We start from the raw sequence: 16,924 nt of genomic DNA, 5'->3' as shown, positions 1-16,924 counted from the left end.
TAGTGTTGCTAATGATAACAATGTGTAGAATTATTACATGGAAAGTACTAATAATGCAAATCATATGGTCTGTAGATGCAGTTGCCCGCAGATTATTTTTTTCCTAGGCATATTTGATTACTCAGAGATTAGCATACTAAAACTCAGATTTGTACTAACATATTGAGAATTGGGGTTTATAAGAACAAAATTAGACATTTAAAAATCGCTTCTTAGCCTTTTAGCTAAGATCAAGTGTAAAATTAGATATTTAACCAGATTTTCTTATGCCAGCTTTGCCATGTACAATAATGACAATACAGAGAAGGAAGTATTGAACCAAAATTAATATTTTCAAATATTTTTTTGATCTTATGTTTTTGCTTAGATCTACTACAACAGTGTTCTGTAACCCATAATATTAAAATAATTGTAAAATTATAAGTACTTGCTAAATAAAAGTACAGCTCTTAATCTGTGGTTTCAAAATAAGATGCATATTTTAGAGTCTTTAAATATTACCTGACTTCTTGACTACAGCTTCAAGAAAAAATTAGAATATTTTCTTTTTCCTAGTTAGAGGAATTTTTTTAAACTATCTTCGTATATCATGCTAATAGTTACAGGAGACACTTTTATTCTGGAAGAGACAACATTTATAAAAATATGTTACTAAGATTATGGGTCATTTCCACTGGTTTTAAGGAATAATGAAGTCAGAATTTTTAAATTGCAAACAAGTAGAGCCAGTGTTTTCTTTTCTTTCTTTCTTTCTTTCTTTCTTTTTTTTTTTTTTTTCATATTATTAGCTTTCTAGAACCATGTCCCAAAGGTGATGGGTATAGAGCAAGGAATTTTCTCAAAGAAAAAAAGTTGTAACAGAGGAACTTTTCTGACCCAAGACTTAGCATCAGACAAATCATGGCTATGACTACAGATGTGTCATAAAAGCAAAGACACAACTATAAATTTTTGTAATAATTTAATTAGCAAGAATTGCATCTGAAGTCCCATAAAATTTACTTATACCTTATTTTTCAAAAGATGTTCCTATATTATATCTAGGTATACGTGATATATAGTATATAGTATATAAAGGTACATATGAAGGAATATAGAATATATACCTATATGCGTTTGTATATATATTCAGTACATGCTATAGCAGACGGTTTTGCTAGCTTATTCTACAATAACAAATAACTCAAAAATCTCCGCAGTTTACAACAACAAAGATTTATTTCTTGCTCCCATTACATGTCTTTAACTGATTGATTGCACCTCTATTCTGTATCTTCTTCATTCTGGGACCCTGCTCAAATGAATAGTCCCAACATGGGACATACTGATCTTGGGGTAGAGAGGAAAGACAAATGGGAGAATCCTTCAATGAACCATCTGTTAACATTTCATTGTCCAAAACAAGCCATATAGCCAAGCTTGATACCAATGGGTCACCAAAACCAAGTCTTTCGGTGGAAGGGCAGGAAATTATTGGGAATAACTTTGTTGCTTAAATGACTTCCTGAAAACCTATTTATCCAAACAATAGATCACTCAACTATCTCCTTCACAGGACAACAGATCTCTCAACTGGGCACATCTGCTTGTTTATCAAATGACTTTACTCATCAGAATCATGGGATACAAGCAAAGTAAAGCTCAGGGGAAAATTCATAGCTAAAAAAATTTATATTTACAAATAAGACTCAAGTTAAGAAAAAGAATGCCAAGGAAAGCAGAAGGGAAGAATCATAAATAACGCATATGCAATAATGAATTTAAAAGGAGAAACATATAAATCCAAGAAATGTTTTTTCCAAAAATCTTAAACCTACATTAACATAAATCTTTAGGTCATCTGATCAAGTGAGGAAATGGGCAATACCATGAAAGCACAAAAGTTGGAAATGATAAGGGAATAACCACAAATAGAGGAAACTGCAAGATTCATAAGTGAATATTTTGCTCAACTCTTAGTAAATTAACTTGAGAAACTGAATTAAAAGGGTGATTTTAGGAAAATATAAATTGCTGTTAGTTCCAATACTACTCAAATTATTCCAGAGCATAGAAAAAAAAAAAAAGGAAAGAAAATGTCTAAATTCTTCTTATGAAGCTAGTGTAATCCTGGGAACAAAAACCCTAAAAGAAAGCTACATATTAATCCCACTTATGAATATCAATATAATATCCTACATAAAATATTAACCAATAGAATATAGTAGTGTATTAACATAACATTTTATGATTGTTTATGTTTTTGAGAATACTCCCAAAATAGTGCCCTCCATTTTCATCAGGGTTCTAAAAAAAAATCTGAAGACTAGGAATAGAACATATGGAGACCAAAACATCATCTGGATTTCCAATAAAGGCTATATTAGGGTCCACAGTTGACATGTTAGTCCAAAGGGGCTGCACAGTGAACCCCAGAATTAGATTTACTCAAATAGCATTCAGTTAGGGTGGAGACTTGCTCAGGTTATATCATGGAGAAGCAAAGACCTCCTACATGCTGTGGGAAGCTAGCTCGGAGAAGAAAACAGAAATGAGCTAAGCATGCCCGGTTTATTCTTCCAAAACTTATATATCATGCAAGTCACTCCACTTTCCTGGGGCAGAGAGAAGAAGGGATTGAGAGAGGCCAGGAATATTACATTTATTTAGATCCTTCACCTTGGAGAGAAACATTGGAAGTGGAGAATACATTTTAGCTTTAAAAAAAAAAAAATTCATTTGGTTTGACCATGAGTCTATGGTCTACATCCCTCAAGAAAGAGACCCATAAGGAGAGTCCTGCTCTTACCCTCAGGAGGCTATTCCACCTAGAATTGGGTAATCTGGGGCTTCGATGGACAAGATAGATTTCTCCCCCAGAAGGCTATGAACTGGCCCGGAAGAGTACATTATATAATAAATCCAAAGCCATGCTATCCTCAAGGCTGAAATTTTATTCTCCATTCTTTTTTCTATCTTAATTTTTGTTCCTGCTGTGCTAAAACAGAGGTTGTGCAATCAGTTTAAATGACAATCTTAAGGTACTCCAATGGTAAAACACAAATCCTTTTGTTGTCTTAGAAGCCCCCAACTGGAACCTTGAGGATGCAGTCAGCTAAATCCATTTTAGAGAAATTCAAGAAATTGAATAAGAACTGGGTAATAAAAAGATATTACTGAGTTATTGTTAATTTTATGAGGGGTGATAACAGTGCTGCTGTTTCTGTTATTAAAAGTCCTTATGTTAGAGACTCACACTAAAATATTTAAGGTTAAAGTAGTATCATTTTAAGAATTTTCTTTTAAATGTTTCAGCAAAAAAAGCAAACAGACAAAAGACAGTCAAGTGAACATACTGTAGATGTAGTAAGTGCTAGACTGTTAGAGATGTTCAAGGTATCTCAAAATCCCAGGAGCCTAATTCTGCTGCCTAGAAAAATTAGGGCAGTGTTACTTGAGTATTGGAAAATGCATACAGACTTTTCTGGTCTATTTGGGGGTAGGGTTACCAAGGAAGGCAACTGCATTCTAAACACAGGACATGGGATATGTAAGGGCACACAGGTTTGGATGTTGAAATACACATGGAAGAGCTCAGGGCAATTCATTAGTAAAAAATGTGCACAACCCTAGTGAAAACATATAAGGTAAAAAGTGTTATTTGTTTTGATTGTGCAGTTATGACTAGAATCAACTTTTTTCCACTGGATCATGCCATTTCAGACCAGTTAATTTTGTTAAATTATCTCCTCATCTAGAATGCCATTTTCCTTTTCCTTTATGAAAATACCAGCTATCTTTCAAGACAGGACTCAAGAATTCCCTTCAGTCAAAAGCTCTCCTTACCCAACATATAGTTAACTGAATTCCTCCTCTTCTGACTTAAGGGCATGCTATTCACTGTGGCACTGGATGATGAGCTCGTCTACAGTATCAGGACAGTTTTATGTGGGATAATCTCATCTCCTGGGCTAGAAAAAGTTAACTCAAACCAAGTCTAGAACAATACTTAAGATCTTATAGGACTTATCTGTGGGGTATTTCCCCAGACACAGGGAGAGGGCCAGATGTGAGCAGTCAAAAGTTCACCCATCTACTCAACTCCCACAGATGCTCTTTGGGGTTGATATTTCAGTTTTACTAACCAGGGGCAAGAATCACCCCCAAAATGAAAATGAATGTGGTTCTATGACCTCCTTAAATGTTACAAAAATGGGTAATGCCAGAACTAAAAGCTGAGATCCTTTAGTAATATTGGAATATTAACATTTCTTTTAAAAATTTTTGTTTAACTTTGTTAATTTCAGTTAAGAATTCTAAAGAAAAGCACGAATGAAAATGGAATCTAAGAATGGATTTGAACTCTATGGTAACAATGTGACTACATTTTATTTTTTTTAGGAACTAGGCTATGAAAAGACAAGCAAGCACGACTCTTTTAAAGGTATCTAAATCCAAGAAGGCAAAGTTTAACAGAGAAACCATAATGCAGGGCAGGAGAAGAGTAGACATTTTAGTTCCTCTGTTATGTGGTACCCAGGATCACAGAGGGCGGTATCTCTGATGGATAATTTAGAGAGCTGAATTGTAGGCTTGGGTCTCATTAAAGCTATTAAATATGTTAGCTTGGTTGGTTTAGGCTGAGAATAAGATGGCTTTGCAATTTTTAAGATCACAACATAATGCATTTTTAAACTATAAATTAAAAAAAAACTAACACATATGGCTAAACCCAAAGAAAGCTCAATATTAGAGAAAAACATAAATTAGCTGAGTCGGTTGGCTTTCTCTCTGTCAAGACTAAATACTTGTCAAAAGTCACATCAAGCAGGAATATTCAGCCAACAACAGGACAAAGGTACACTGAGGGGAAATATTTGGTGGAAGAGAAGGCACAGTGTTTTGGCAATAGCTAATATTCTGAAGCTTGAAATCTACTTGTTTAATATTGTTCATTTGTTTACAAAACAGAAATGATCTAAGCCTTTATTTAGTTGGTATATTCCTTTCCTATTGCTGCTTCCACAAATTACCACAAATCTGCGGCTTAAAACAACACAAATTTACTCTCTTATACAGTTCTGGAGATCAGAACTTCAAATTCAACTTCACTGGGCTAAAATTAAGGTGGTGACAGGCTTTTTGTTCTTTTGGGAAGATGTAGGAGAGAATCCATTTCCTCGCTTTGTCCAGAAATTGGCTACCTACATTCCTTGGTTTGTGGCCCCTTCCTGCATCTTCAAGCCAGCAGCATAGCACCTCATTATCTGTTTCTTTGATAGAACTGTTGCTTCCACCATCACATTCTCCTTTCTGATTCTGCCCCCCTCCACTTTCCTCTCCTATGGCCCCTTGGTATTACATTAGGTCCACCTGGATGATCCAGGATAATCTCCCCATCTCAAGATCCTTAACACATCTTAATCACATCTGCAAAGTCCTTTTTGTCATGTAAGGTAACATATTCACAGGTTCCAGAGATTAGGACATGGACATCTTTGGAGGACCATTTTTCAGTCCACGACTATTCAACAAATGGATGATATGGAAAGACATTTTGATTTATGAAAAATTCCATTTTTATTTTCCTAGGGAATTTCCATTAAAGTCTCCACTGAAAAATAAGAAGGAATAATTTGTAAAAGTAACAATATTACTAGTCCACAAAAACTAGGTTGAACAGAGCAATTCATTTCTGAGGAATCCAATAAAATGGAAACATACTGTACTCTAAAGGAATATTCATGTGTAGCTAGTCCCAATCTCTACTTTGTCTTTAATTTATAGTGATAGCTGAACTACATCTCCCATATTTTTCTTATCCTCACTGTACCCTGCCCTGACATTAAAAGCTTCCTTATGATGTGGGTTTCATTGAGGGGAATTAATGGGTCATATTGATGGATTAAAATGAAACATTTGGAGTTGCAGTTACATTATGTATGGTGAATGACCTTGAAAGTCTTAAAAATATTATTTTAGTCTCTCTGTAATATATATATATATATATATATATACATATATATATATATATGTATATATATATATATGTATATATATATATATATATGTATATATATATATATGTATATATATATATATATATATATATACATGTGAGATGTATCAAATATCTAAATGTTGATGTTTGCCAGATTTAAAAAAAAATCATTCTTTTTATAAGCAATGAAGGCAATGCTATCATTGAACAGTACTTTTGCAAGAATTTCCAAGTCTCACAGCTCAAGTGTGCTGGCTTTTAGGGCCATCTATCTCTTTGGGTCTCTGCATAATTAAATGCCAGCTGGCACAGGATAGCTATAATATAGGAGTTAAATATGGTTTTATGAATGGTTTAGCTATTGATTTTTAACTTACATTTAAGATAAATAAATCTCTAAGTGGATCAGTTTTCTTGATCTAAGGTGTTTGAAAAGATATTAATGTGGATCTCAGGGTACAGCAGAGCTATCCTATGGAGGCTGCATGAAGCAATTGTATGTTTCACAAGCTTTTAGAATTATCTATACTTAAAAATTTACAAAGAATAAAATTCACTATTAGAGCCAATGGAAAACCACAACTCAAAAGTCACTGATATTTATGACTAGTGGTTCTATCTCTAGAACATATATTAAGAACAAATTTTAGTTTTCTTCTACACTTAGAAAAAAAACTTTATTTTCTTCTGTGTCTTTGCTCTTTTTCTTCCTCTTGTCCCTTTTTACATAATCTTCAATCTACATATCCTAGTTCAAAGGGGGTCTAACCAAGATTTTCAACTTTATGTGCAATGGAATAATGAGGAAGAGGGGAACATATTCTACGACTAAGTGCAGGTCCTTCTGACATCCTTATAACATCCACCAGAAATATTCCTTCCTATCATAAATATCTAGGTGTTACATTTTTCTCTGTTTCAATCTCACTGCTATTGTGGGCTCTCCATCCCTTCTGCAGTGTCCCCAACTACTCTCTTACTTCCATGAAAGGGTCCTCAACAACTGTGGCAGTTTCTAGGAGTTATCTTCAAGTGTCCCCACATAGCTGATCTGGGCCATATCAGAAATGCAGCCATTTTCCTCTCTTTCTCATCAGCAACATCGCCCATGAAATGCCAAGAGGCTCTGACGCTACCTCCACTGCACTTTCTTCCTTGTAAGGGCTGCATATGGTTGACAGTCCCCTGAAATCATTTCATGTCCTTGGACACCGTGCAGACATTTCTGTGCTCAACAAGAGACATATTTCCTTGGTATCATATTTAGTCATGGTAGTTCCTGAGGGGAACTACTTTAGGATCCCAAAATCTCTCATAGATTTTGTGGGAAAATTACTTCTGTCTGCTTCCTGCTATAATCCTTCTCTCTCTAGGACTCAGACATGAATTTGAATGGATAGGGCAAAAAGAAGACCATTATCTGAGACCATCATCCTGAACTCTGACTTCAAATTTCTCTTCCCCTTCTAGAACTATATAAAGTGTTTGGCACAAAACTTGGCATGTAATAAATGTTCAATAAATATTAGATGACAAAAGTCTCTGTCTCTTCTTTTGGTCATTTACATTCCTTAGAGTTCCATAATTAGCCTATTCGACATAAGCCTCAATTTACATTTTAAAGGTTTCTTTCCATAAATGATTCCTTGCCACTCAGTCATGAAGTTAAATAATCAGAAAACCTTGCATCGCATCTTTTTGTGGACATTGCTACATCAATAAAATGTGGAGTCCATTCCTGAATGCTCTTATAAATGAGTCCCTGGATGTCTCTAGAGTAGGTCAGCCACTGGCCAATAGCCAGTGAGGAACTGTGAGCTAGAGTAGGTCAGCCACTGGCCAATAGCCAGTCAGCCAGTGACTGGCCAACAATCACATGACTGAGCTCAGCTGTAGATTCTCCAGCCCCAGGGGATCTTTGAGATGTCTGCGTTTCTGACCAATGAGCTTGGCTGCAACCTCATGAACAACTTTGAGCTAGATCCTCGCATCTAGGCTACTCCTAGATTCCTGAGCCTCAGGAGATAATAAATTATGTGAGATAATAAATGCCTGCTGTTTTAAGCTGCTATGTTTTGGGTAATTTGTTAAGCAATAATAGGTAACTAATGCACTCCTTACTCTTGATTCTTACCCTTTTAGCTCCCCATCATCAGACATTAATGCATTTCATTTGTTTATTGTGTTTCTGTGAGACCAAGTGTTTTCTCTTTGGATTGCCTCTGTGTCCTCAGTGCCTGGAAGAGTTTGGAATGTAATAGGTGGTCAATAAACATTGAGTAATGAGAGTCTAAAATTTTCATGTAAAAGGTTAAAATTTTTCAATTTCATATACTGTTGTTAAATCAGTGTACAATTGTCTAATTTTATAGCCATGTGTGTTTACAGTAAACACTCTTGTGGAATGTTTGCCTACTCCCTATGATCCCCTTCACTGGAGCAGAGGGCCCCTCTGTATAAGGTACAATATGACCCCTAGCCCATGTCACTGATGATTGGACGACTGCTAAAAAACAGATCCAAGCTGAGCCAATCTGAAATTCTCCCCCTGAGTATTTGGAATTAAAATCAAGAGAGTGAGAAGAAAGAGCCTCCCTGTGTGGCTGTCCCTGTGTGTCAGTCTGCACAGCCTACAATGTACTACCATAACCACACCAAAATTAACACAGAGGTGGATTTCTTTCTTCTATGTTTTCATCCCAGGATGATCAGAAGGCTTTATGCAACAGCAGCTACTCAAGGATACAGCCTGTTGGGACAGACACCATCTTGAATGTTGTCATCACTGTGCCAAAGAAAAAGCTGAAACTTTGAAGGATCTCGCACAAGGAATCAACTGCTCAGCCTGGAAGTGACATAACATTTTTCCTCACAACTCATTGGACAGAACTGCTCACATCCTCTTGGTCTCTCTCCTCCTCTCACTCTCCTCCCAAGTATAAAGGAAGTGCATTCCTAGCAAATGCCTAGAAGGTAGGAAGTAGAAACTATTTGAACAGCACTAATGACTCCTCATCTAAACACAGATTGCATGAGCCATGAACAGCCATATACTTTCAGGTAGCCTAGGGATTGAAGAATGATGACAAAACAGATGTCCAGAGAGAAGTGAAGTCAGGAGAGAATTCTACCTCAGTTCCCAACTGTTTGTTTTTCTTTTTCAGGTCCTGTTTCAACTTTGTACTGAGATATGAATGCATTCTTGCCCTTAGAGTTGGAAATCAATAATTCTGTGTGGGATATGTTAACTTTGAGATGCCTATTTGGCTTTCAAGTGGAGATGTTAGGGAGGCCATCTGATCTATAAGCCTGGAACCTATGGGAGCAGTTTAGGCTGCCGATGTGACTTTGAGAATTGTCTATAAATGGTATTTAAAGCTGTGGGGGAGGAGGGAAGCATTTATATAGAGCAGCGGATGAAGGATAGTGCTCTAAGATATGAGGCAGCTAATATTAAAGGACAGTATAGAGGTTTCTCAAAAAATTAAAAATATACCTACTATATGATCCAGGAATTGCACTACTGGGTATTTACCCAAAGAATAAAAACACCAATTCAAAGGAATATATGCACCCCTATGTTTATCACTGCACTATTTACAATAGCCACATTAGGGAAGTGGCCCATGTATCCATCAATGGATAAAGAAGTGGTGGCATATACATTCAATGGAATATTATTTAGCAATGACAAAGAATGAAATCTTACCATTTGCAATGACATGGATGGATCTAGAGTACAATGCTAAGCAAATTAAACCAGTCAGAGAAAGACAAATACCGTATGATTTCACTCATATGTGGAATTTAAGAAACAAATGAACAAAGGAAAAAATAAATAAAAGAGACAATCCAAAAAACAGACTCTTAACTATGGAGAACAAACTGATGGTTACCAGAGGGGAGGTAGGTAAAATTGGTGAAGGGGATTAAGGGTACACTTACCATGACGAGCACTGAGTAATGTATGGAACTGGTGAAACACTGTATTGTACACCTGGAACTAATATAACACTGTGTGTTAACTACACTGGAATTAAATTTTTTTTTAAATAAATAAAATACACACAGGGAATGAGAATGAATGTAAGAATTATCTTCCACTAGATCTTCTGGCTGATTTCTTACCATTTAGGTCAGTTCAGATACTTGCCTGACTGCCCAACCTAATTTAGCCACTCCCTTTCACATTGTCCTTTAATTTTCTTTTGTTACTTTCTTCTTTCTTACTTTCTCAATTATCTGATGTCCTTCAAGAAAGCAAAGATCCTTCTCAGAGAAGATATTTACAAATGACATATCAGAAAAAGGGTTAATATCCAAAATCTATAAAGAACTTATCAAACTGAACACCCCAAAAAAAATAATCCAGTGAAGAAATGGGCAAAAGATATGATTATACACTTTTCCAAAGAAGACATCCAGATGACTAACAGACACATGAAAAAATGCTCAATGTCACTCATCTTCAGAGAAATACAAATCAAAACCACAATGAGATACCACCTCACACCAGTCAGAATGGCTAAAATTAACAACACGCAGCAACAGATGTTGGCGAGGATGCAGAGAAAGAGGATCTCTTTTGCATTGTTGGTGGGAATGCAAGCTGGTGCAGCCACTCTGGAAAACAATATGGAAGCTCATCAAAAAGTTAACAATAGAAGTACCCTACAACCTAGCAATTGCCCTACCTGGTATATATCCAAGGGATACAAGTGTGCTGTTTCGAAGGGGCACACGCACCCAATGTTTATAGTAGCACTATCAATAATAGCCAAAGTCCATCGACGAATGAATGGGTAAAGAAGATGTGGTGTGTGTATATATACATGTATATATGTGTGTGTGTGTGTGTGTGTGTGTATGTATGTGTATATATATATATATATATATATATATGATGTGTATATGTATATATATACATATATATGTATACATGGCATATACATATATATACATATATATACCATATATACACATATACACCATATGTATATATGTATATGTGGTATATATATGTATATGTATGTATATATATGTATATGTATATGTATATGTATATGTATATATATACACACCACATCTTTATCCATTCATATGTATGTATATGTATATGGACACCATATGTGTATGTGTATATACACACACACACACACACACACACACACACACACGGTGTGTGTATATATATATACACATATATATGTACATATACATACATACAATAGAGCGTTACTCAGCAATCAAAAAGAATGAAATCTTGCCATTTGCAACAACATGGATGGAACTAGAGGGTACGCTGCTAAGCAAAATAAATCAGTCAGGGAAAGACAAGTATCATATGACTTCACTCATATGAGGAATTTAAGATACAAAACAGATGGACATAAGGGGAAGGGAAGTAAAAAGAACATAAAACAGGGAGGGGGACAAAACATAAGAGACTCTTAAATACAGAGAACAAACTGAGGGTTGCTGGAGGGGTTGTGGGTGGGGGGATGGGCTAAATGGGCAAGGGGCATTAAGGAGGACACTTGTTGGGATGAGCACTGGGTGTTATACATAAGGGATGAATCACTGGAATCTACTCCTGAAAACATTATTGCACTATATGCTAACTAACTTGGAGGTAAATTAAAAACAACTAACTAAATAACTAACTAAACAAACAAACAAACAAACAACAAAAAAGAAAGCAAAGATCTTTCTCTCTTGTCCCTAGCATCTGAAACAATACCTAGCACACAGCAGGCAATATATATTATATATATATATATTTTTTTTTTTTAAAGAATAAATAAATGAATGCTGCAGTGCAAATCCATTTCACAAAAATATTTTGTGGATCATCTGTTGTAAATGCTAGAAGTGATGACAATTATACATATTCTTAGGTACAAATTACTATACATCAAGACGATTGTCTTCCCACCAAGCATTTCTCTATGACTACCATGTAATGCAGAGCCATGAAAAGAGTATGACCTGAGAAATAGCAGTAGCAGCAGCATTATCTCTGAATTTGTTTGAAATGCAAATTCTAGGCCCCACTAAAGACCTACTAAGTAAGAATCCCTGTTTCAACAAACTCTCTAGATGACTCTTATGCACACTAAATTTCATAAGCATTGATGGAGGATAAAACTAGAAAAGATTATTTGATTTCAAAATACCCAGACCTTCAAATAAATTAATACATGCATAAGAATATTAACACAGTCTTTATACAAGGACTGTATGGAGCATAATTTGCAAGGAAGTCTCTTTCTTAATTAGACCTGGAAACCAGTGTGGAAAAAGATACTCACATAAAAATTCCACAATGCAAGTTTACCTGGAATAAATGCCAAATGGATCCTATAAGCCTCACAGCACACTCCACTCCACTACTTGAGCAGAATCGTTTGAACACAGCTTTACAGAATGCTCACCATGTCTCATACCCTATTCTAGACCTAGAGAATACAAAGATAAAAGAAGGAAGGGGTACTTGTCCTCCAGGACCTCACAGTCTAATGCTGAAGACAAATAAGCAACCTAACAGAATATAAATGGTGATATAGGACTAAAAAGGAGGGACCTCACCATACCTGGGGCACCAGGGAATGCCATTCCAAAGTGAATCTTGCATATGTTGCAGTTGGGGTGGTGGTGGTGGAGGGATTAGGGAATGGAGGAAGAAGAGCATACTGGACAGAGGGAAGAGTGTGCACAAAACAAATGAAAGCTTTAATGAAGACAGCATGAGCATTCCAGAAACAGGAAGAAGACGTGGAAAACAATGAGGCTGCTTCAAGTAATCAGGTATAGAAGAGTAAGTGCTTCAACAATAGCAGAGGGAGTGGGAACTCATCCAAGCATGAGGTACCATATAGAGTTGTAGAATCCAGCTCTGCCAAGTGAGGTTGGACAAGTTAATTTTCTGTGCCTTACTTTATTGTGCAGATAAAAATGGAGATAATCATAGAGTGGCCATCAGTCTGGAAAGAGATCTTTGTTTTTAAGTGATTGAACTCTCTTGGTTAGGTTTTCTGGCATAGGCTTATTTAATGAAATCAGAGACATAAATCACTTGAGCAAAGCACCACAAATGTATTCACAAGGATTCAAAGAAAGGCTGCATTAGTTAATCATGTTCATTGAAATGCACACACTGAGTTGTGCATTAGTGATGAGAAAAAATACCTTGAACATATCATGTAATGCCATTGCAATGTAATCACTCATTTAGTTTGTGTATTTGTGTTGCCAGATTCTATGGTCACATGTTAATACTGACCTCATTGGGCTGTTGGGAGGATTAAAAATGAGTTAATTCATAAAAAAAAAAAAAAAAAAAAAAAAAAAAAAAAAAAAAAACCTCTTAGGAAGTGAGAGGCTTTTTCTAAAATCATTAACTATTGTTATTAAGGAAGTAAAACTGAAAAATGGAGAAGTAATGCATAAGAGGTACCAGTCCACTGCTAACAACCCATTGGATGGTGGTCCTATCACTGATGGATACTGATGTTGAATACAAAAGAATCAAAGCTTCTTTCCTAACTGTGGGTAAGATTACTGGTTTGCCAGCCTACTTGTCTGCTTCCCTCCCTGGCTATAAAACGACGTCACATTCACTACTGCATTTTTGGACAGATGAACACGGATCAGCTACTATGCGCTGGGTACTGAGAATGCAACAGTTCACAAGATCAGCGTAACTGTCTTCACGGAGCTTGGGTACGTTAAGTTCGAAATATCTCTGTAATCGACATTTTCCACATTTTTCTAAAGTGTGCAGTAGCAGAGGCTGGCCCTCTTAATGCTAACAAACAAGGTCCACTGAGAATCAACTTTCCTATGCATATGGGTAAGGGAAAGAAAGAGACGAAACCATTAACGGAGGAAGGGAGGACAACGCGGTAAGGGAAGAAGCAAACGAGATTGACTGCAATAAGAGGAGGATAACATTCAAATGAAAAGGAAGACAAAGGTCCAGAACAGCTACACCCTCCCGACGCTCTCGCTGAACAGGAACACACGCCACAACCCACGCTCAAGAGCCTCGCAAACCTGAGAACGTCGCGCATCTTCAAAGGACCGCCTCTCCGCAGCCGTGCCCGACGCCGCGCTATGACGTAAGGGTAGACGGGACTTCCGCTCCGAGTGCCGCCTAAGCAGCATCGTTGCGATAGAGCCCGCTGTTTTCTAGGCTGACAGGTGAGGCATTGCCGTGGGGGGACGATTTTGCGCGAGAACCGACAGGCAAGCAGGCACAGGGGAGCCAGAGACCTTCCTCTGTGTGGTTTCTCGTAGAGCCTGTGTTGCCCTGGGCCAGATGGCCCGCAGGGCGTAAATGACTGCTGCGACCGCTCGAGGTTCGGATCCACTCGGATGCTGTCCCTGCAGTCGCTCCTATGGGCGCGGTAAGGAGCCATTTGTACTAACTGCAGCCTGCCTGCGGGACGTTTATGGCGGCCCTTTTGGGAGTAGGGGCTTGGACATTGGGCAGTTGGCCGGGAAGAAGTGACTAGCAGGGGCCAGTCTGGGCCGGAGACTCCACAAAGATCAGAGTTCTTGCACCTCTAGGAAATTCTAAGAGTTCTAAGCCTCTAACTAGGCCTGGACTAGTCACTGTCTTCCCTCGAGCGTCCCACTTATCCATCGGAGGGGTCATTAAAGGCTGTTTTGGTTTGACCTCAGTTTTCTCCGTCGGATCAGCTTCCTTCCCCCATCCTCTAACAAATTTGTTACACCAGGTACCCTTGAGTATTGACTCGTGGGCCAGTCTCTGAACTTGACACTTCCCTACCACATGTTTGATGTTCAGTCTTAGTTGCTCAAGTATTTTTCTGTGGCACCAACGTCAGAACCGAGCTCCTTCCTTTGAACTTAGAATGTAGCATGTTGGGGAAACCGTTGGGGCTTTCAGTTGCCTCAACTGCTTGCCCTGCATCATGGTATTTTAAATAAGGAGCCTGTGCCTCAATTTTTCTCATCTGTAAAATGGGATACATTGGTATCCATTTGTTAAGATTGTTTTATCAAACAAGATAATTCTTGTGGCACTTAGAACAGTGTTTTACACACAATAAACACTCTATAATCATCCACTGTTACCGAATGACACACCCATACCCACACCCACTTCACAGCTCTCTAGATGTTCTTTGCAGCAGGCATCTTGTGCTCACACTGCTTTATAATCACTCTTCACCCTAAGGCCTTAACTGTAAATTCTTACCCTTGAGTTTTTTTATTTTTTCACACAAGGCAAGATGAGACATGTATTCTTTGATTCACAAATTCATTTCTCCTCTCACAAGTAGTAACAGAGCACCTGCTTTGTGTCTTGTATGCCAAACACTGGAAGAGTTCATAGTCTATATCTGAACCCGTAGTTCTTAGCCACTTTTGTTCCAAGAGCAAATCCCTGTGATGAAAGAGATAGACATAACAAAAAGAAACCCAGAAAACTTAGGGGAAATCTCTGAAATCTTTATTCATGAAGTTTTTTTTTTTTTTTAAGCTTCTTTCTAAAATGATAAATAGGAAAGTCTCTTTTGGTTCCCCCCATCCCCCATTTTTCCACCTAAAGGTGAACGCCTGCAGGATTTTGGTATAATGTGCATCATGCCCATTCCTTCTCTGACTTTCTCCTACAATACTGTGCTATTTATTCAGATTCTATAGTACTACATAAAATTTCAGAGTGCTATGTGACTGGAAAATACTGGAATAGGAGTCAGAAGACTATAGAATTGATTTTGCCATTTAAAAGCCCCATAACCTTGGACAAATAACATAACATCAGTTGTACGTCCTGTCGTTCAGGCATTGTTAAAGTCAGAAGAGAGGACGAGAATGTACTGCACAAATGAAAAGAATTACAAAGAAGGTGGTTTTGTTGCGACTGGTGAGATTATCATCAAGTCAATATAGAAAATGATGACTTCCTCTAATATGTTATTTGGAGAAAGATGAAATGAATATAAATTTAATAGTAAGCAGACTAAAAAAGGTTCTGTTTATGCATCTATTATGTGTTGACTTGCAGCTGTATGTTTAGAAGCTTACATGTGACTGTGTGGTAAGATTCCTGGTTTTTCTCTTTAATTCCACTTATACCAATTGCAATTAAATAAATACATGTGTAGTTTCAAAAACTTTCTTATTCTGACATAAATTATATATTGACAGGAAGTTGCAAAATGTATAAGGAGGTCCCCATGTGCCATTCAACTAATGTTCCCCAATGGTAGCATCTTGTATAACTATAGTATAATTTTTTAAACCAGAAAATTGACATTAATGTATCTACAGAATTTATTGAGATTTCCCCCATTCCATAAGCACTCATTTGTGTGTGTATATAGCTTCATATAACCACCATTTTCTTTATAGCCACAACCTTCTCATCCTACCTCAGTCCTTAACCCCTGGAAACCACTAGTCTGTTCTCCAACTCTTTAATTTTGTCTGTTTCAAGAATGTAGTATAAACACAATCATACAGTGTATAACTTCTTGAGATTACTTCGCATTAATTCCTTTGAGATCCATTCAAGTTGTCGAGTGTATCAATAGTTTGTTTCTTTTTATTGCTGAGTAGTATTCTATGGTATGATTTACCATAGTTTCTTTAACCATTCACTTGTTGAAAGACATATGGGTGGTATCCAGTTGTGAACTATTACAGTTACGACTAGTATGAACCTTTGTTTGAAGGTTTTGTGTGAACATGTTTTTATTTCTCTGGGATAAATGCCCAAGAATGCAATTGTGCTAGGTCACATGGTGTGTATTTAGTTAATTTGTATGATATGATTTTTCTTCTTTACCATCTTGATATGGAGGATTACATTGATTTCTTAATGTTAAATGTACCTGAAATAGATCCCACTTGATCATAGCATATAATAATTTTTATACATTGCTGGATTCTTTTTGCTAATATTTTATT

General features: G+C 36.9%; 2 protein-coding genes across 16 annotated transcripts in view; one reads left to right on the top strand and one right to left on the bottom strand.

Moving 5' to 3' along the window:
* The window catches only part of LOC132689692 (uncharacterized), a 157,388-nt gene extending 143,300 nt beyond the window's left edge, over positions 1 to 14,088 (bottom strand). For all 11 annotated transcript variants that reach the window (XR_014137391.1, XM_081795163.1, XM_081795164.1 and 8 more), the window contains exon 1: positions 14,036 to 14,088. The gene's annotated coding sequence lies outside the window, so the exon portion shown is untranslated. The remainder of the gene's footprint in view (positions 1 to 14,035) is intronic.
* Positions 14,065 to 16,924, top strand: part of LDAH (lipid droplet associated hydrolase) — a 110,583-nt gene continuing 107,723 nt past the window's right edge. For 4 of the 5 annotated variants that reach the window (XR_009615100.3, XM_078444938.2, XM_078444935.2 and 1 more), the window contains exon 1: positions 14,189 to 14,388. Coding sequence is in view for 3 of the 5 variants with exons in the window: in XM_078444938.2 (XP_078301064.1) it covers positions 14,319 to 14,388 (70 nt within the window). In the remaining 2 variants the exon portion in view is untranslated. The other variant, XM_078444936.1, reaches the window with a different exon arrangement.

This window comes from Panthera onca, chromosome A3 (assembly GCF_046562875.1).
Source record: "Panthera onca isolate mPanOnc1 chromosome A3, mPanOnc1 haplotype 2, whole genome shotgun sequence".
Classification (NCBI taxonomy): domain Eukaryota; kingdom Metazoa; phylum Chordata; class Mammalia; order Carnivora; family Felidae; genus Panthera; species Panthera onca.
This window is presented reverse-complemented; position numbering and strand designations above follow the sequence as displayed.